At 34.1% G+C, this 22,135-nt stretch overlaps 1 protein-coding gene across 2 annotated transcripts in view; it reads left to right on the top strand.

The window, feature by feature from the left end:
* Positions 1–2,699: 2,699 nt before the first annotated feature.
* The window catches only part of pigs (GAS2-like protein pickled eggs), a 148,156-nt gene continuing 128,720 nt past the window's right edge, over positions 2,700–22,135 (top strand). The window contains exons 1-2 of one of the 2 annotated variants that reach the window (XM_081974859.1): positions 2,700–3,101; positions 3,220–3,546. In XM_081974859.1, coding sequence (XP_081830985.1) covers positions 3,373–3,546 — 174 coding nt within the window. In that variant the 5' untranslated portion in view covers positions 2,700–3,101; positions 3,220–3,372. Of the gene's footprint in view, positions 3,161–3,219; positions 3,547–22,135 lie in introns of both variants that reach the window. The other variant, XM_081974858.1, reaches the window with a different exon arrangement.

Genomic DNA, 22,135 nt, shown 5'->3' with positions numbered 1-22,135 from the left:
CAGGCTACAATTTGGTAAAAAAATCACTCTGATAACTGTCAAAATAACTGAGTTACACGAGGTCAAAGTTAACAGAGTGAAACTCAGGTTGTTGCAAGGTAATCAGTCTGCAACTTGGGCTGGCGCTGGTTGATTTTTAATTTTGCGAAACGGCGCTTTACAGGATGGTTAAAAATTAATGTCCAGGCTACAATTTGGTAAAAAAATCACTCTGATAACTGTCAAAATAACCGAGTTACACGAGGTCAAAGTTAACAGAGTGAAACTCAGGTTGTTGCAAGGTAATCAGTCTGCAACTTGGGCTGGCGCTTGTTGATTTTTAATTTTGCAAATTGGCGCTTTACAGGATGGTTATAAATGAATACCCAGGCTACAATTTGGTAAAAAAATCACTCTGATAACTGTCAAAATAACCGAGTTACGCGAGGTCAAACTTAACAGAGTGAAACTCAGGTTGTTGCAAGATTATCAGTCTGCAACTTGGGCTGGCGCTGGTTGATTTTAATTTTGCAAATTGGCACTTTACAGGATGGTTAAAAATTAATGTCCAGGCTACAATTTGGTAAAAAAATCACTCTGATAACTGTCAAAATAACTGAGTTACACAAGGTCCAAGTTAACAGAGTGAAACTCAGGTTGTTGCAAGGTAATCAGTATGCAACTTGGGCTAGCGCTTGTTGATTTTTAATTTTGCGAAACGGCGCTTTACAGGATGGTTATAAATGAGTGTCCAGGCTACAATTTGGTAAAAAAGTCACTCAAATAACTCTCAAAATAACCGAGTTACACGAGGTCAAAGTTAACAGAGTGAAACTCAGGTTGTTGCAAGGTAATTAGTCTGCAACTTGGGCTGACGCTGGTTGATTTTAATTTTGCAAATTGGCGCTTTACAGGATGGTTAAAAATTAATGTCCAGGCTACAATTTGATACAATAATCACTCTGATAACTGTCAAAATAACTGAGTTACACGAGGTCAAACTTAACAGAGTGAAACTCAGGTTGTTGCAAGGTAATCAGTCTGCAACTTGGGCTGGCGCTTGTTGATTTTTAATTTTGCGAAACGGCTCTTTACAGAATGGTTATAAATGAATGCCCAGGCTACAATTTGGTAAAAAACCACTCTGGTAACTGTCAAAATAACCGAGTTACACGAGGTCAAAGTTAACAGAGTGAAACTCAGGTTGTTGCAAGGTTATCAGTCTGCAACTTGGGCTGGCGCTTGTTGATTTTTAATTTTGCGAAACGGCGCATTACAGGATGGTTATAAATGAATTTCCAGGCTACAATTTGGTAAAAAAATCACTATGATAACTGTCAAAATAACCGAGTTACACGAGGTCAAAATTAACAGAGTGAAACTCAGGTTGTTGCAAGGTAATCAGTCTGCAACTTGGGCTGGCGCTGGTTGATTTTTAGTTTTGCGAAACGGTGCTTTACAGGATGGTTAAAACTGAATGTCCAGGCTACAATTTGGTAAAAAAATCTCTCTGATAACTGTCAAAATAACCCAGTTACACGGGGTTAAAGTTAACAGAGTGGCACCCAGATTGTTGCAAGGTAATCAGTCTGCAACTTGGGTTGGCGCTTGTTGATTTTTAATTTTGCGAAACGACGCTTTACAGGATGGTTATAAATGAGTGTCCAGGCTACAATTTGGTAAAAAAATCACTCTGATAACTGTCAAAATAACCGAGTTACACAAGGTTAAAGTTAACAGAGTGGCACCTAGGTTGTTGCAAGGTAATCAGTCTGCAACTTGGGCTGGCGCTGGTTGATTTTAATTTTGCAAATTGGCGCTTTACAGTATGGTTAAAAATTAATGTCCAGGATACAATTTGGTAAAAAAATCACTCTGATAACTGTCAAAATAACCGAGTTACACGAGGTCAAAGTTAACAGAGTGAAACTCAGGTTGTTGCAAGGTAATCAGTCTGCAACTTGGACTGGCGCTTGTTGATTTTTAATTTTGCGAAACGGCGCTTTACAGGATGGATATAAATGAATGTCCAGGCTACAATTTCGTAAAAAAATCACTCTGATAACTGTCAAAATAACCGAGTTACACGAGGTCAAAGTTAACAGAATGAAACTCGGGTTGTTATTAGGGGATTATTTCTTAGATAATTGACCTTAATAAGTGTCATTATTGATGAAATAATAGCCCTGTGGGACATTAAAGAAATAATAATTCATGAATTTTGAATGTTTTAACTAAAAGCTGGCAATTTTAACATTTTGTGAGTTAGCTATATACTGAGTAAAATACTAAAATATAAACAATATCATCCTGTTCAACTCGTGACGTCACATTTCACTTATCCTACAGCTGATTAGCCAGGGCCACCCTTTGCACCCTCACTGCTGATGTATTGCTCTCATTTACTTCACTTAGTGTGAGAAAGATGGAGCACAAACAACGCTAAAGTATGACGCAGCTGCGTTGCCAAGTTGTGTTCTGATGATTTATCTGAATTTGTAATTTGAGGTGAAATAATAGAATGTTCATCTGTATAAATGGTTTTATTAGAATGCCATCCTATTAGTGTTAGTAGAAATTTTAATTTAGAAACAGAATGGCACCGGTTGAGGTGAACCCTTGTGGGGGGGGGGTGACGATTTTAGGGGTGTGCGTCGCGACGTTGGCATTCTCGGCCGTCGCGACGCCGACGTCGGACCTTCAGAGAATAAAATGAGGTGAAGGGCCGGGTCGAACAGCTGAACTTCGATATTTGCTCGTTTTTGTTTTGATTTTCGTTAATTTTATCGCATTTACTGAATAAACTGTTGAGTTTTGATGTGTGTGTGATTAGTTGTTGTTATCCAGTTCAGTGCCGTGTATAAGTTTATTTGTCAAGGGGTGCGTGTGAGGATTTTCGCTTTTCAGGGTCGGCTTTCACGATTTTTCAGTCGCGCTCTCTAATTGGTCGGAAACGCGACTGTTTTAAGTTAAAGTTGTCCATCGACGATGCTTTATCAATCCGGAGGTCGCGCGCATTACTTACTTAAATTCATTTGTTTCAAAGACTCGCTAGATATCTAGCAGTTCGGTTGAGTAGACGCTGCGCGTATGTTTCGCGGCTACCACGTCCCGACGCCGACGTGAGTGTTTTGTTTCCGGTGTTTTCTGTGTTTTTATCAATTGTTTTTTTCTTTTGCATGTGTGTGTTTTTCTTTAATAGACATTGAATCGTTAAAACTGAGTTTTTGCTTATTTCAGACCGTGTCCTTCCGAAAAAGCCATCGTATAAAATATAATGAACATTCGGTGCCCTTCCAAAAAAGCCTTCCAACAAAATAAGAAATAATTTAACTCAAACTGAAAAACAATCAAATAATTAATTAAACTCTACAATTAAAAAAAGAAAACAAAATGAGTTCGGTTCTATTGGAATCACGGCCTTTCAGGCCCTTTAAATCCAGCGAAGAGTATTTGGAGGCAATGAAGGAGGATTTGGCCGAATGGCTCCAAACCATGTACCCTCACCTAAATATCGCCGTGGACAATTTCATGGAGAAATTGGAGACTGGGGTGGCATTATGCGAGGTAAGTTAGTTTTTTGTTTCTACAAATGAATTTACAAATTTGGCCGAGTTACTTTATCTGAAGTTTCCTAAGTAGACATTCACACACTCACTAAACATTCCTAAGCAAATATCTCCTTTTTAAGGTCCTTAAGGGCAAAATGACTCTTCTAAGTTTTCGTAGAAAATTAAATTTCCTACAATTTTTATCCTGCAATATTTTCTTGAATTTAGGAGAGTATAGAAGGGATTGAAATTCCGTAAGACACTTTGCGCTCACTAAACATTACTAATGTTTCCAAATTGACTTTTTTTTACGCTCTGTAACTTAACTTAACTCCTTAACAAGAATAATGAGGGAGATTTATGAAAATTTTACAAAATATTCTAAGACACTTTGGGCTGTGTTGCGTAAAAAAATGAAACTTCTAACGTAAAAACTGAATTTGTGGTGAATTTTCAAAGTTTTAGTTCAACACTTTGTTTTGATGCATTGACTTAAGGCTCTATAATTTCCATATTTAAGCTAGTCTCTGGCAATATTTGGAAGATTTTCAGTAGTATTTAGAACTTCCACTCTCAGGCAGATGAAAAAAAAAAAAAATTAATAAAAAAAAAATTAAATAATAAATTAATTAATTTTTGTTTTTTTTAATTCAATTTTTTTTTAATTAATTTTAACAACCGTCAAAATCCTCTCCATAAAGCTGTAAAACCACAAAATAGTCTTACATTCCAGTAAAATCAGTATAAACAGTACTATTTAATAGCTTTATGAGCGGAATTTTGACAGTTATGACAAATTGAATCCAATAGAGATATAAAAAACAACGAAACATACTTAAAAAGTAACGAAATCAGTTTGACTTTGGTAGAATGCATTTTATACTTTCATCAGTGCATTTTTGGCATTTGTAACATTTGATTGTCTGTTTGTGACTTAATTTTAGTCTATTTTTAATACAACAATCGTCAAAAGCCTCTCCATTAAGCTGTAAAACCACAAAACAGTCTTAAAATCAAGTAAATTCAATATCAAGAGTATTTTATAGCTTTATGAATTGAATTTTGACAGTTATGACATTTGGCCGTCAGTTACAGGCTACAGCTTTGTCTTTCCTGCTGTTCTAAACCTGAAAACTGTCAAATTCAATCCCATAGAGGTATAAAACACTGAAACATACTTAAAAAGTAACGAAATCAGTTTGACTTTGGTTGAATGCATTTTATACTTTCATCAGTGCATTTTTGGCATTTGTAACATTTGGTTGTCTGTTTGTGACTTAATTTTAGTCTATTTTTAATATAGCAACCGTCAAAAGCCTCTCCATGAAGCTGTAAAACCATAAAACAGGCTTAAAATCAAGTAAATTCAGTACCAAACGTATTTTATAGCTTTATGAGTGGAATTTTGACAGTTATGACATTTGGCCGTCAGTTACAGGCTACAGTTTTGTCTTTCCTGCTGTTCTAATCCTGAAAACTGTCAAATTCAATCCCATAGAGGTATAAAACAATGAAACATACTTAAAAAGTAACGAAATTTTATACTTTCATCAGTGCAATTTTGGCACTTGCAACATTTGGTTATTGTGTGTTTCTGACTTATTTTTAGTCTATTTTTAAATATAATAATCGTTAATCGTTAATCGTCGTTCTGGAATGCTTTAGAGGCATTTGGAATCTCTTACACGGTTCATAAAATTTTTTGGAAGCTTCTAAACTGCTTTAATATCTTCTGGGAGCTTCTAGACTAGTTGAAAAGCATTTGGAATTTTTTAGACTGTTCTAAATGATTTTGGAAGCTTCTAGACTATTTTCGAAAGACTTCCGACTGCTTTAGAAACATTTTGAAGTTTCTGTAGTGTTTTGAAATCTTTTTAGAGAACTACTATATACTACTTTAGGAGCATTGAAGGTTCTGTACTCCTTTTAAGACATCATGTGAATTTGAACTTTTGGAAGTTTTTAAACTGCTCTAGAAGCATACGGAAGCTTTTAAACTGCCTTGAAATTTTTTGAGAGCTTCTAGACTAGTTGAAGACTATTTGGAAGCCTTTAGAGTGTTCTAAAAGCTTTTGGAAGCTTCTAGACTATTTTGGAAGGCTTTAGACTGCTTGAGAAGCATTTTGGAGTTTCTGTAGCGTTTTAAAACCTTTTTAGACTACTTTAGGAGCATTTGGAAGGTGTTTGGACAGTTTAAAAAGCCTTGAAGGTTCTGGACTACCTTTAAGGCATTTGAGATCTTGTAGACGGTTTTAGAAACTTTTGGAAGCTGTTAAACTGCTTTCGAAGCATACGGGAAGCTTTTGAGAGCTTTTAAATAAATTGAAAATCATTTGGAAGCATCTAGACTAATTTGGAAAGCTTTAGACTGCTTGAGAAGCATTTTGGAATTTCTGTAGTGTTTTAAAACCTTTTTAGACTACTTTAGGAGCATTTGAAAGGTGTTTGAACAGTTTAAAGAGTGTTGAAGGTTCTGGACTGCCTTTAAGGCATTTGAAACCTTGTAAACGGTTTTAGAAAGTGCCAGATGTCTCTAGAAGCAATTTTGTATGGCCAGAAGCTTCTACAATTCATTTTTAGTCGCCAGAAGCCTTTCGAATCATTTTTAATGTCCCAGATGCCTCTAGAAGCAATTTTGTATGGCCAGAAGCCTCTACAAGTCATTTTTAGTCGCCAGAAGCTTTTACAAATCATTTTTAATGTATCAGATGCCTCTAAAAGCAATTTTGTATGGTCAGAAGCTTCTACAAGTCATTTTAGTAGCCAGAAGCCTTTAAAACTTTCTTAAGCTTGTCAAGACAGTTTTTAATGTGTCAGATGCCTCTAGAAGCCATTTCGTAAGGCCAGAAGCTTCTACAAGTCATTTTTAGTTGCCTCAAGCCTATAAAACTTTCTTAAGCTTGTCAAGACAGTTTTTAAAGTGTCAGATTCCTCTGGAAGCCATTTTGTATAGCCAGAAGCTTCTACAAGTCATTTTTAGTAGCCAGAAGCCTTTAAAACTTTCTTAAGCTTGTCAAGACAAGCTTTTAAAGTGCTAGATGCCTCTAGAAGCCATTTGGTATGGCCAGAAGCTTCTACAAGTCATTTTTAGTTGCCACAAGCCTTTAATACTTTCTTAATCTTGTCAAGACAGTTTTTAAAGTGATAGATGCCTCTAGAAGCAATTTTGTATGCCCAGAAGCCTCTACAAGTCATTTTTAGTCGCCAGTAGCCTATAAAACTTTCTTAAGCTTGTCAAGACAAGCTTTTAAAGTGCTAGATGCCTCTAGAAGCCATTTGGTATGGCCAGAAGCTTCTACAAGTCATTTTTAGTTGCCACAAGCCTTTAATACTTTCTTAATCTTGTCAAGACAGTTTTTAAAGTGATAGATGCCTCTAGAAGCAATTTTGTATGCCCAGAAGCCTCTACAAGTCATTTTTAGTAGTCAGAAGCTTTTAATACTTTCTTAAGCTTGTCAAGAGTTTTTAAAGTGCCACATGCCTAAAGTTACTCTGAAATATATGATTTGTGAAAACAGTACTTTACCAACAACAATTGGTGGTACAATACCATTTGGTCGTAGGTAAAGTATAGTACGTCACACGTGCTCTAAGGAATTTTACGCACTCATGGAATTACACACTGACCGCTACGCGGCTTCGTTTGTAACTTTTTCCATATCGTGCGTAAAATGCTTCTTACAGCACTATAGTTGCGTAATATACTATTAATTTTTTGCGAGAACTTTGAGTGTACGCCCATGTTAACGACCACAAACCATTATTCTGGGTTACGAAAATTTGAATAAGTTGTTTTATGTTAATCGATCAAAATTGTCGCATTCTCTCCTTTTTAAGCTCCGTTGCTCGCGTCAACAACCATCCACAATTCAGCCAGTAGGCATGTGTATGTTTAATTATAGTTATTAATTAATTATTTCTGTGCAGAGATAATAATAATTATTACGTGGCTTTAAATAGTTTTAAAAAAATCAGTTTCACATATTTCAGGCAATTTAATATACCGCATTTCCTCTTCTTATCGTCAGCTTTGTAATTGAAACGTTATCTCAACAGCGCTTATAATAATTTAGGCTTCATTAGTTGCATAATTGCTTGGCGTTTTACTGATTTATGCTTACTTCGTTATTTTCATGTTTTAAAGGTTTCAAGCATGAACAGGTTAATGCTACGCCACTGGCAAGAATTCAACAAAAAATAACCATTACTTTGGACATAATCATACGAATTTCGCAGTCTTCTTCTTCGCTTAGAAATTTCTTGAAGCAACCTTCGAGGCTTATTATTATGTCACACTTAATAAGTTCGCGTTTATCCTTGCTTATGTAGTAGTAATAAGTGTTTGTTATTTTTGTCGCAATTGTGCGAAGCAAATTGTTGCGGTTTTACCAATTTTACGATTTGCTTTGTTTTCAGCAGTTTAATTATTTTAGGACCTGTTCGAGTAATTTGCGAGCTAAACACTTTTTAAACTTATTACGGTATTCTAGACAGGTTTTAGTTTAGTAGTCTACAAAGTTGTTAATGTTGTCATCCATAAATTTGGTTTAAAAAAAATTATCAGTTACAATCTTAAACATGTTATTTAATCTGCCAATTTATTTGTTTTTGTTTTAGCATTCTTCAGGATGGTTTTTAGTTTTAAACGCTGAGTAAAATTTTGCACACTAATTCCTAATATGCCAGTAATGTCCACTAATTTCTTGTAATGCCCAGTAATTCCTTATAATTAACCTAACCTAACAATACCCACTAACTTCGTGAATTATCACAACTGGAGTGTCTCAAAAAACCTTTTTTAATAAAAAAAAGTAAAAATAAGAAAATATGCGTGCAACGAATTAACCGAAATGGGATACCCTGTATATTTTTTCATTTTTGTATTCTACGTCAAATTCTAGACATATTTCGTGTATTAATGTCATATACCTGTCTGTATCCGTTTCTGAGATATTTACTGTTTTATGTGAAATTTGATATTTTCGGTCATCAAAACATTTTTAATTTATGCATATCAGGAAAGGTTTTTTTCTTGGTTTTTGTGTTTTTTCATGTTAGACAAGGTTTGTTCTAGGAATGGGTGCAGAAAAACGTCAAAATACATAATACACTGTGGTCAAAAAATCAGTTCAAAAAAAAAAAGACAGAAAGTCTAGTTTTTCAAACGGAACACATTCTTATAATTCTGTCTGATTCTCTGTTCAAAATTCAAGTTTGTATTACGCCACTTATATAAAAAATAACTTTTTAAATTGATTCATTGAACCACCCTGTAACTGCCAAAATAACCGAATTAATGCAGGTTAAAGTAGTAGTTGACAAATTTAGTCAAAACTGTCTTTATTGTCACACACAACACTTTGTATAGACTTTTATATGTCAATGGATAGAAAATGAAATGGGCTTTCAAAAAAATATGACCGTCTGTGTGGATAGGTTGCTTCGTTTGGCCGCCAGAGGGCTCCAAAGCTAACTAAATGTTTTCCTTGACTGTTACCGATCTAATTTTTTTTTAAAGGATTTTTTTTGAATCGGCAGATACGGTCCTGATATTTGGCACAAACCTAGCACAATGATTGCCAAATCTAGAGTGGTAGCAAAACTGTAGAAATACAATCATTAAGGTCGATTTTCGCTTGCACTAACTGGCCAACATAACGCACATCCCATTAGGATAGTGGCGGTGTTTCAGGCAAATTTGACCCTTACGAAAATTGTCATTTGCCAAAACAGTTTTTCGAAAAATTTCCAAGCATTACGTCGTGGTAGATCTAGTAAGTCACGTGACCGTGTTTTTCTAATTTTCTATAGTCAAATTGCCTTTAATCAGTCAAAAAATTTTTGTGAAATAACACACGTGTATTTGTAGCACTTTGTATATACTTTTTTATGTCGATGGACAGCCAATGAAATGAGCTTCCCATTGACGTATAAAAATCGATTGGTTAGCCCGCTTGTTTGTCCGCTAGAGGGCGTGGGGTAACTTTTTGTTTAATCCTCAAAAACTCGCTTAATTGCACTATCTTTGGTAGATTTTTATACGTCAATGGACAGCCAATGAAAAGAGCTTTCGAAAAATATCCCTATTTGAGTTGACAGGTTAGACGGTTTGGCCGCTAGAGGGCGTCAAATTTGACCAATTTTTTTATCACATTTTTGGTGCATCCTTTTGTTTAATCCTCAAAAACTCGCTTAATTGCACTAGTTTTGGTAAAATTTTATACGTCAATGGATAGCCAATGAAATGAGCTTTCTAAAAATAACCCAACTGGGGTTAATAAGTTGGACGGTTTGGCCACTAGAGGGCGTAAAATCTGACTCATTTTCACTATAAGCACTATACAAGATAGTCAAGCAAAGATTTCAAGACCTACAAATTGGTATTTTGAACCACCCTGTAACTGTCAAAATAATCGAATTACAGGGTGTTAAACTGCAAAGTGTGAAATTCACTTCACTCTGTATTTATGATTGAATAACTCAGTTATTTGACATTTTCACTACAGACACTATACAGGATAGTCAAATAAAGATTTCAAGACCTACAAATTGGTATTTTAAACCACCCTGTAACTGTCAAAGTAACCGAGTTACAGGGTGTTAAACTGCAGAGTGTGAAATTCAGTTCACTCTGTATTTATGTTTAAATAACTCAGTTATTTGACATTTTTACTACAAACACTATACAGGATAGTCAAATAAAAATTTTAAAACCTACAAATCGAACTACCCTGTAGCTGCGTAAATAACCGATGTTACAGGAATGTTATCAATAATCATGTGACTTTGAAAATTTTAGTTTTAAACTGTGAAACAGTCACGTGACCTTTAAAATAATATTTTGACATATAAAACAGTCACGTGATCTTCAGCAATCCGTTTTGACGTTAAAAAAGAGACACTAGACCGTTAAAAATAAATTTGATAATTCAAAATCGTCACATGACAATTTGCACCTTAAAAAGAGTCATGTGACTTCAAAAATATTAGTTTTAAACTGTGAAACAGTCACGTGACCCTTAAAATAACATTTTGACATATAAAACAGTCACGTGATCTTCAGAATTTCGTTTTGACGTTAAAAAAGAGACACTAGACCGTTAAAAGTAAATTTGATGATGGAAAATCGTCACCCGACCATTTGCACCTTAAAACGAGTCATGTGACTTTGAACATTTTGGTTTTAAACTGTGAAACAGTCACGTGACCTTTAAAATAATATTTTGACATATAAAACAGTCATGTGATCTTCCGGATTCCGTTTTGACGTTAAAAAGGAGACCCTAGACCGTTAAAAATAAATTTGATAATTCAAAATCGTCACATGACTATTTGTAGCTTAAAAAGAGTCATGTGACTTTGAACATTTTCGTTTATACTGTGAAACCATCACGTGACCTTTAAAATAATATTTTGACATAAAACAGTCACGTGATCTTCAGGATTCCGTTTTGACGTTAAAAAAAAGACACTAGACCGTAGTAAATTTGATGATTGAAAATCGAGTCATGTGACTTCAAAAATATTAGTTTTAAACTGTGAAACAGTCACGTGACCCTTAAAATAATTATTTGACACATAAAAGAGTCACGTGAAGAATTAGAAAACCGCCAAATTTAAATCTTTTAGCAAAGTGATGATAAAATTAGCTGAAAGTTCGTCTTAATTGGTTACATAAGGTGTACCGTATTGGTAAAATAGGATAAAACATCAGAAAAACACAACAGAGAAAATTTAGTGAAAGATGCAATGTCAATAACTCTCCTCATAAAAATCTTTATATATTTTCCTACGATCGTGCGGAAAAGTGTCACTTCCCGCACTAGTTACGTAAATAACTATTTTGTTTTCATAAATAATACTGAAACGCAATTTTAATTATCGGGGGTTTAAATATTAATTGTTATTATGCTTTATGTATTATAATAATCAACCAAATAGTGATTAATGGGCTCTAAATACGCATTTCACATAAATTGCAATTAATTGACCCTCTTAAATCTCATGGCGTTATCTTAAACTTAATGCAGCAATTGAAATTTATTGTTTCGTTGAAAATCAAAAATTAAGTTATTTAATCTTGAAATTGCTTACGTACCTACCACGAGGATTTAAATAAAATTAAAAAAATTTGGACGGATTTAATAAATGTGTGAGTTATCACGTATACAACCTTGCAAGGTTGTCGCGGTAGTTTATAATAGATACTTGATAGATAATCAAAAATCTATTGTTGCACTTCCTTGGTATATCAATCATTCAAATTCGTAGCGTACTTTACCAGGTTATTGTCAGTACATTGAGGGCCGATGAATCATAATCCAAAATCCGAAACGTAGGTTGTCAACTTTTCCAAACGGCTTTTAAATTAAGTCCTACGAATCGAATATTGGAAACGATTAGACCGGAACACGGTCAGTTATCTTGGCGTTTAAATAGGACTGTGACCGTGCTTGGTTATAAAATATATGGGGTGTGAGTCACAGTGCGGACGTCGTCGACTGCCATTTTTGACAATATCGGTGGGACTCGACACTATACTCGATAATTTTTACGGATTCCGTACACACTTTCTTAGATTTTCCCAGTTGAATCAATATTGTGCCATATGGTTAACGACAACATCATTAGAAACAAATAACTATCATAAAATAAGTAGGATACAATTACAGGCCCCTGGCCTTCTTAATTCTCTTGATCGTTGTTATTATTACGTAAGACAACTAACAGTTGTCATTAACTAAATCCGTTTGAACTCTGTTCAAATGTCAACTCAATGGCTAATTTTATATTAATAACATCTAAAAGACAATAACCTAGAGTAGGTACTAATGTGTGTAATAAACCAACTAAAGCTGTCCAGGAAATACCAGACTGACTGGAAAAAGAGGACTCTTTGGGCTACTATACGATAAAAGGAACCACCCTCTAACTTTTCAAATAACCGAGTAATCGTTGATCAAATTTAATTCAGTCTTTTGAAAATTTACTGTCTTTGGAACTTTTGACGCAGTTTTGTTTTTTAACACTTTTTCCTGGGGCAATGGTTAACATTTACAGAGTGATCAAAAGAGGATTCTTTGGGCTACTAAACAGTAAAAGGAACAACCCTGTAGCTCCTCCAATAACCCAGTTATGGTTGATCAAAGTTGATCAAGTTTTTTCAAAATTTTCTTTCTTTGTCACTTTTGAGGCCATTTTGTTTTTTTAGCACTTTTTCCTGGGACAGCCGTTGGCACTTACAGGGTGGTTAAAAAAGGACACTTTGGGCTACTAAACTATAAAAATAACCACCCTGTAGCTCTTCAAATAACCGAGTTATCGTTGATCAAAATTGGATCAAGTTTTTTAAAAATGTACTGTCTTTGAAACTTTTGAAGCAAATTTGTTTTTTAGCACTTTTTCCTGGGACAGCCGTTGGCACTTACAGGGTGGTTAAAAAAAAGACACTTTGGCTGCCAAACGGTAGAAAGAACCACCCTGTACCTTTTTAAATAACCCAGTTATGGTTGATCACCGTGGATCAAGTTTTTGAAAATGTATTGTCTTTGTCACTTTTGACGCCATTTTGTTTTTTAGCACTTTTTCCTGCGACAGTGGTTGGCACGTACAGAGTGGTTAAAAAAGGGCACTTTGGGCTACTAAACGATAAAAATAACCACCCTGTATCTTTTTAAATAACCGAGTTATGGTTGATCAAAGTAGATTAAGTTTTTTCAAAATTTACTGTCTTTGGAACTTTTGAAGCAAATTTGTTTTTTAGCACTTTTTCCTTGGACAGCCGTTGGCACTTACAGGGTGGTCAAAAGAGGACTTTTTGGGCTACTAAACAGTAAAAGGAACAACCCTGTAGCTTTTCAAATAACCGAGTTATCGTTGATCAAAGTTGATCAAGTTTTTTGAAATTTACTCACTTTTGAAGAAATTTTGTTTTGTATAGCATTTTTTCCTGGGACAGTGGCTGGCACGTACAGAGTGGTTAAAAAAGGGCATTTTGGTCTATTAAACGATAAAAATAACCACCCTGTAGAATTTTAAATAACCGAGTTATGGTTGATCAAAGTTGATCAAGTTTTTTCAAAATGTACTGTCTTTGGAACTTTTGAAGCAAATTTGTTTTTTAGCACTTTCTCCTGGGACATCCTTGGCACTTACAGGGTGGTTAAAAAAAAGACACTTTGACTACCAAACGGTAGAAAGAACCACCCTGTACCTTTTTAAATAACCGAGTTAGGGTTGATCACAGTGGATCAAGTTTTTGAAAATTGATTGTCTTTGTTACTTTTGACGCCATTTTGTTTTTTAGCACTTTTTCCTGGGGCAATGGTTAACACTTACATAGTGATCAAAAGAGGACTCTTTGGGCTTCTAAAAAGTAAAAGGAACAACACCGTAGCTCTTCAAATAACCGAGTTATCGTTGATCAAAATTGCTCAAGTTTTTTGAAATTTACTAACTTTGTCACTTTTAATGCCATTTTTTTTTTAACACTTTTTCCTGGATCAGGGGTTAACACTTACAGAGTGGTCAAAAGAGGACTCTTTGAGCTACTAAACAGTAAAAGGAACAACCCTGTAGCTCTTCAAATAACCGAGTTATCGTTGATCAAAATTGATCTCGTTTTTTGAAATTTACTATCTTTGTCACTTTTAATGCCATTTTGTTTTTGAGCACTTTTTCCTGCGGCAGTGGTTGACACGTACAAGGTGGTTAAAAAAGGACACTTTGGGCTACTAAACGATAAAAGTAACCACCCTGTAGCATTTTAAATAACCGAGTTATGGTTGATCAAAGTTAAATATGAACAAAGAATAGGAAAAATGATTCTTGTCAAGCATAATATGGTATGAAAGGCTTTCTAATCCAATTCGAGAACCCGAATTTCCTTATGTATTGGTACTCGAATCTTACCAGTATTTAAATAAATAAGCTTTCTTATGCCGTTATTGGGATTGTTATAATGACTAGAACAAATATACCCAAATTCAAAGTAAATAAGCATCGTCAGAGATTTTTGTGTAATCAGTATGTGTATACATAGGAAAGTATAAGTCATGGTCCAATAATGGCAGTAAATAAAACTTGAAAGCACAAAAACATATTTTTTCTTTTGAAAAAGTTTGTCAGATAAACTATTTAGCTTGGACGATATGGACCAATGGTAATAAACGTGGGGTTGCTACAAATTGCTAATGAACAGTGTTAACGCCTGATTTTCAACAGAAGATGTTCATTGATCTGCTAAAATGTCAGATCATAAATTTTGAACCTTGATTTTTGATCGCCGGGGAAAAACTATCACGTTCCGCACTTGTTAGGAAAATAAGACATGCGGAAAAGACTTTTCCAAACTATTTTTGTTATGCACATAAATAGTATATTAAGTATTAATGAGTCTAATACGATAAAACTTTTTATTTACAAACTGACATACAACTGACAAAACTACTCCACACCACACTACACATTTTTCTACCTCACAGGTCTACCTTGCTGGCATAACCCAACAAGTATGAAGAGCAGTAAGTAAGCCTTTCTGAGCGAAGCGAACCCTCTAATTTGTCTTAGAAATTGGTTCGAAAGTTGAATTTTAAGTCAGTTCATCGTTTTCAGACAAATTCCATACTTTTCTGGTTTTTGAGTCCAAATTGTAATATTTTAAAATATCAAAAATTGACTTAGAGGGGGAAAAGTGACTCTAAAACCACTGAAACGAGCCAAATTTTGAAGACTGTTTTTGAGGTTTGTCCACTAATTCTAAGCCTACAATTACTAGAAATTCAACTTTTGAGACACTTTTCTAGTTTTTGTTTGAATGCATTTAAGTTCTTTCTTACTCCACTCTTAAATTACTTTAAGCATGAAAATGCAGTTGGATAACAAAATGTCACTATGAAATAGTTTTCAGACTAATTCATATCACTAAAATTTGAACTTTTAAGTCACTTTTTTAGTGAAATTCTATCACTTTAAGAGTTTGACACCAAAATATGGTATGGAAATGAATTGGAGGCTTAAAAATTGCATTTGAAGTAAGTTTTTATGGTGTGTACTGAAATAATATAATAATAGTTTACTACTGAAATAATTCATTGTTGTCTCAAGTTGTAATAATGTAACTCAAACGTTAAAACTTTGTGACTAATTCTATGTTTGACTGTTTTGCATTATTTTAAAACGCATTACTCAACAAATTTCTTTGAAATTCCAGTATATACACGAAAATTCCAGCTTATTATTTGCATAACGTTATCAAATTTATTCAAGGTGTTGTTCTTAAACTTGAAAAGTCCAGTTTTAGTCGTGATTTTTCTAAACTACTTATAGCATGCTCCAATTACATAACCTACATTTTAACTGAGTCATCGTGCAAACCCTGATTAAACAGATAGTGTAACTAGGTTATTCGATAGAAAATTTGATTAGTATTCCAAAAATGTGCTTAAAACAGTCATTTTCTCACTCCAAGTGGGTTTACCAAGCGATTTTGTCCCTGACTGTCTTTTCAAATTGTGTTTCTGGCAGTTCAAACTTTGACACAGCTTTTCTTCCCCACTGTACCAAATTTTGTAGTGTTTTTCAGGTTATTCGATAGAAAATTTAATTAGTACTCCAAAAATGTGCTTAAAACAGTCATTTTCTCACTCCAAGTGGGTTTAACAAGCGATTTTGTCCCTGACTGTCTTTTCAAATTGTGTTTCTGGCAGTTCAAACTTTGACACAGCTTTTCTTCCCCACTGTACCAAATTTTGTAGTGTTTTTCAGGTTATTCGATAGAAAATTTAATTAGTACTCCAAAAATGTGCTTAAAACAGTCATTTTCTCACTCCAAGTGGGTTTAACAAGCGATTTTGTCCTTGACTGTCTTTTCAAATTGTGTTTCTGGCAGTTCAAATTTTGACACAGCTTTTCTCGCTGACTGTACCAAATTTTGTTGTGTTTTTTAGGTTATTTGATAGGAAATTTAATTAGTACTCCAAAAATGTGCTGAAAACAGTCATTTTCTCACTTCAAGTGGGTTTACCAAGCCATTTTGTCCTTGACTGTCTTTTCAAATTGTGTTTCTGGCAGTTCAAATTTTGACACAGCTTTTCTCGCTGACTGTACCAAATTTTGTAGTGTTTTTTAGGTTATTTGATAGGAAATTTTATTAGTATTCCAAAAATGTGCTTAAAACAGTCATTTTCTTACTCCAAGTGGTTTTACCAAGCCATTTTGTCACTGATTGTCTTTTCAAATTGTGTTTCTGGCAGTTCAAACTTTGACAACGCTTTTCTTCCCCACTGTACCAAATTTTGTACTGTTTTTTTCAGGTTATTCGATAGAAGATGTAATTAATATTCCAAAAATGTGCTTAAAACAGTCATTTTCTCACTCCAAGTGGGTTTAACAAGCGATTTTGTCCTTGACTGTCTTTTCAAATTGTGTTTCTGGCAATTCAAATTCTGACACAGCTTTTCTCGCTGACTGTACCAAATTTTGTTGTGTTTTTTAGGTTATTTGATAGGAAATTTAATTAATTAGTACTTCAAAAATGTGCTTAAAACAGTCAATTTCTCACTCCAAGTGGGTTTAACAAGCGATTTTGTCCTTGACTGTCTTTTCAAATTGTGTTTCTGGCAGTTCAAACTTTGACACCGCTTTTCTTCCCCACTGTACCAAATTTTGTAGTGTTTTTCAGGTTATTCGATAGAAAATTTGATTGGTATTCCAAAAATGTGCTTAAAACAGTCATTTTCTCACTCCAAGTGGGTTTACCAAGCGATTTTGTCCCTGACTGTCTTTTCAAATTGTGTTTCTGGCAGTTCAAACTTTGACACCGCATTTCTTTCCGACTGTACCAAATTTTGTACTGTTTTTTTCAGGTTATTCGATAGAAAATGTAATTAATATTCCAAAAATGTGCCTAAAACAGTCATTTTCTCACTCCAAGTGGGTTTACCAAGCGATTTTGTCCCTGACTGTCTTTTCAAATTGTGTTTCTGGCAGTTCAAACTTTGACACAGCTTTTCTCGCTGACTGTACCAAATTTTGTAGTGTTTTTTAGGTTATTCGATAGTAAATTTAATTAGTATTACAAAAATGTGCTTAAAACAGTCATTTTCTCACTCCAAGTGGGTTTACCAAGCCATTTTGTCCTTGACTGTCTTTTCAAATTGTGTTTCTGGCAGTTCAAACTTTGACACCGCATTTCTTCCCGACTGTACCAAATTTTGTACTATTTTTTCAGGTTATTCCATAGAAAATTTAATTAGTATTCCAAAAATGTGCCTAAAACAGTCATTTTCTCACTCCAAGTGGGTTTACCGAGCGATTTTGTCCTTGACTGTCTTTTCAAATTGTGTTTCTGGCAGTTCAAACTTTGACACAGCTTTTCTCGCTGACTGTACCAAATTTTGTAGTGTTTTTTCAGGTTATTGGATAGGAAATTTAATGAGAATTTCAAAAATGTGCTTAAAATAGTAATTTTCTCACTCCAAGTGGGTTTCACAGGCGATTTTGTCCCTGACTCTTCTTTAAAATGTTATATCTGGCAGTTCAAACTTTGACACCGCTAACTGTACCAAATTTTGTTGTATTTTTTCAGATTATCGAATAAGAAATTTAATCACGATTCCAAAAATGTGCTTAAAACTGTAATTTTTTTACTCAATATGGGTTTGACAAGCCATTTTGTTCCTGACTGTCAAACTGTGCTCAAAAGTTGCAAAAATCAGGATTTAGAAAAATTTCTTGTAGTATTCTATTGGCGTTTCAGTTAAGATCGCAGGGCCAGTTGAACTAAAATCGGGCAGCCCATTCCTAACCTAACATTATAAATAATATGACACTGTCACTTCATATTTATGAAACCCTGTGCTAAATTCCTAACCAAAATCAACGTAAACAAACGTAGAAATGGCAGCTGCAATGCCCAAAACTGTTTTCAAAACTGATCACCCAGAGGGAGTATCTCTTATCTTGAAACGTCAATACAAAACGTGTTTCTGAGATGACAGTTATTTTGACAGTGATCACGTGACTGCCTAGCTAAATTATCCTCCAAAACCACGTGATATCTGTGACTAATGTCAAAATTTGCAAAAATTGCAGTGTAACAAAATCAGTTAATCTTCTAGTAAATATTCGAACCATGCCCATATTTTTCCGTTAAAAACAAAATTGCATATAATCTGAAAAAATCTTTATCGAGAGTATTTCAAGAGCAAACACGCACAATCGAAAACAACCTAAACCCAAAACATAGTTCATTAAAATGTGTTACAAGGTCGGACATAGACCATGCAAAAACCCAGCTCGAAATCGTCTTCTTCAGAGGTAAAGCCTTTGCTCTAGGTCAATATGCCCCCGTGCAAGGTGGCTGCGTTCGATAAGAATTTATTATATGACTAATGCGGTATACATTTTTGCGTTTTTAACCTAAAAATTCCCATATATAGGTCCCCGGTGTGAAACGACCTTAAGAAGTTTTCAACGGTTGTTTGGATCTCCATATATGACCATATTAAATTGCCGGAACCTTCGATTTGCCGGCTTGCTGCCATTGTTCCAGTAAGGACGTTTAATTTCTCCTCTATCAAATGATTCATTTTATCAACTTCATCACACGATAGGTCAATCTGAATTATTCGTACTGGTCAATTATTATGAATAGACTAATAACCGTTCACCATTGTGAATGCTAACAGGTTTGAATTTAAACCAATTTTTAGTTAACCAAACCATACTCCCAAACAGCTGAAGGTTTCAATTTAATTATGCACAACCAAAAGTGACCCAAGATAATTGTCTCCACGAAAAATGGTAAATTATCTAGAATTTTCTTTTACAAATTCATCGTTAAATTTTCGATAATTTACAGAATACTCTGTTCAGAATTGACAAATAACAAGAAATGTAAGAGAGTATTCTGGGTAAATTATTGAAAATTTAACGATGAATTTGTAAAAGAAAACTCTAGATAATTTACCATTTTTCGTGGAGAAAATTATCTTGGGTCACTTTTGGTTGTGCATAATTAAAATGAAACCTTCAGCTGTTTGGAAGTATGGTTCAGAATTGACAAATAACAAGAAATGTAAGAAATTCTTGCTTTGAATCTTATTTTCACAAATGAATTCAAAACAGCATATTATTTTGAAAAATTATCTTTTTCTTAACGAAATATTAACAAACTATTAAGTATCAGTTCTTTTCCCTCCGGATAAACTTATTCTTATTCTTAGGATAATTTCTGTAGAAATTACATAATTGACCAATAGAATAAAATTATCCTGAAGTGAAAGTACTGGCCCTTAAACGAAAGAAACTTGTCTATCAATACATCTAATCTAACAGCATTCCAAAATGATTTATATCAATAATATTGCTTAAAACTACTTCATGTAGATTCAAAAAATTAAATTAAATGTATGGCTTTGCAACAAGTCGGGCAATGGAACGCCAAACCTTTACAAACCGATAAAATGTCAGTTTTTCAGACTCCAAGACACCTTTTCCAAAAGGGTTTTAACTCGTGTGGTTGGAAAAACGTGGACCAGTTTGAAGAACTGAACTATATTCTTGGATATAAAAATGAATGAGGAGTCCAAGAATGTGCCTAAAACTGTCATTTTCTCACTTTAAGTGGGTTTTACAAGAAATTTTGGCTCTGACTGCTCTTTCAAACTGGGTTTATGGCGCAGTTCAAATTTTGACAACACTTTTCTCCCTGGCTGTACCAAATTTTGTAATGTTTTTTCATGGCATTTGATAGAGAATTTAATGGGGATTCCAAAAATGTGCTTAAAACTGTTATTTTCTCACTCCAAGTGGGTTTTACAAGCGATTTTGGCTTTGACTGCTATTTCAAACTGTGCTTCTGGCAGTTCAAATTTTGACACTACTTTTCTCCCTGACTGTACCAAATTTAGTAGTGTTTTTTAGGTTATTGGATAGGAAATTTAATGGGGATTCCAAAAATGTGCTTAAAGCTATCATTTTCTCACTTTAAATGGGGTTTACTGGCAGTTTTGGCTCTGACTGTTCTTCCAAACTGTGTTTCTGGTAGTTCAAATTTTGACAGCACTTTTCTCCTTGACTGTACCAAATTTTGTAGTATTTTTTCGTATTATTTGATAGGAAATTTAATGGGGATTCCAAAAATGATCTTAAAACTGTCATTTTCTCACTTTGAGTGAGTATTTCAGGCGATTTTGTTTCTGACTGTCCTTTCAAACTGTGTTTTTGGCAGTTCAATCTTTGACATCACTTTTCTCCATGACTGTACCCAATTTTTGTAATGTTTTTTCAGGTTATTGGATAGGAAATTTAATGGGCATTCCAAAAATGTGCTTAAACCTGTAATTTTCTCACTCCAAGTGGGTTTTACAAACGATTTTGTCTCTGACTGTTCTTTCAAACTGTGTTTTTGGCAGTTCAATTTTTGACACCACTTTTCTCCCTGACTATACCAAATTTTGTAGTGTTTTTCAGGTTATTGGATGGGAAATCTAATGAAGATTCCAAAAATGTTCATAAAACTGTCACTTTTTCACCTTAAGTAGGTTTTACAAGCGATTTTGGCTCTGACTGTCCTTTCAAACTGTGTTTATGGCAGTTCAAATGTTGACACCACCTTTCTCACTCATTAATTCAAATTTTGTATTGTTTTTTCAGGTTATTGGATAGGAAATTTATGGAAGATTCCAAAAATGTCCTTAAAACTGTAATTTTCTCACCTTAAGTGGGTTTTACAAGTAATTTTGGCTCTGACTGTTCTTTCAAACTGTGTTTCTGGCAGTTTAAATTTTGACACCACTTTTTTCCCTGACTGTACCAAATTTGGTAGTATTTTTTCATGTCATTTGATAGGTAATTTAATGGGCATTCCAAAAATGTGCTTAAAACAGTCATTTTCTCACTCCAAGTGGGTTTTACATGCGATTTTGTTTTTAACTGTCCTTTCAAACTGTGTTTCTGGCAGTTCAAACTTTGACACCGCTTTTCTCCCTGACTGTACCAAATTTTGTAACGTTTTATCAGGTTATTGGATAGGAAATTTAATGGGTATTCCAAAAATGTTCATAAAACAGTCATTTTCACAGGTTTTACACACGATTTTCTGTCAAACTGTGCTCAAAAGTTGCAAAAATGAGTGGTTTAGAAAAGTCATTACTTATGATAGTGGTCACGTGACTGCATAGCTAAATTATCCTCCCAAAACCATATGACATCTGTCTCTAATGTCAAAACTGTCAAAATTTGCCTGGAATTTGCCAGAGCTACACAGTTTTCAATTTAACACAGTTAGCGTGTTAAAAAAAAACAAGACGTGTTTCTGAGATTTGTCAGTAAATTAGTGGTAAATTACAAATGGTTTAAATAATAACACATATTATTTGTCATAATATAAACATGAGGTAATAAAGAAAAGTGACAAAAACCTGAAAATAATTTTTTTTTATAAAAAATTACTTCTTCATAAGAAAGCTATAACATTCTCATTTAGTACAAGAATCACTTTGTCAAAAAGTTTTACTTTATTTATTTTATTATTAAAATCGCTAAAACAATAAATAACAAATCAAAACAGCATTCAGACCTTATTTTTCAGGATTTTACTT

This window comes from Ips typographus, linkage group LG3, assembly GCF_016097725.1.
Source record: "Ips typographus isolate SLU linkage group LG3, UJ_Ityp_2.0, whole genome shotgun sequence".
In the NCBI taxonomy this organism is placed as follows: Eukaryota; Metazoa; Arthropoda; class Insecta; order Coleoptera; family Curculionidae; genus Ips; species Ips typographus.
This window is presented reverse-complemented; position numbering and strand designations above follow the sequence as displayed.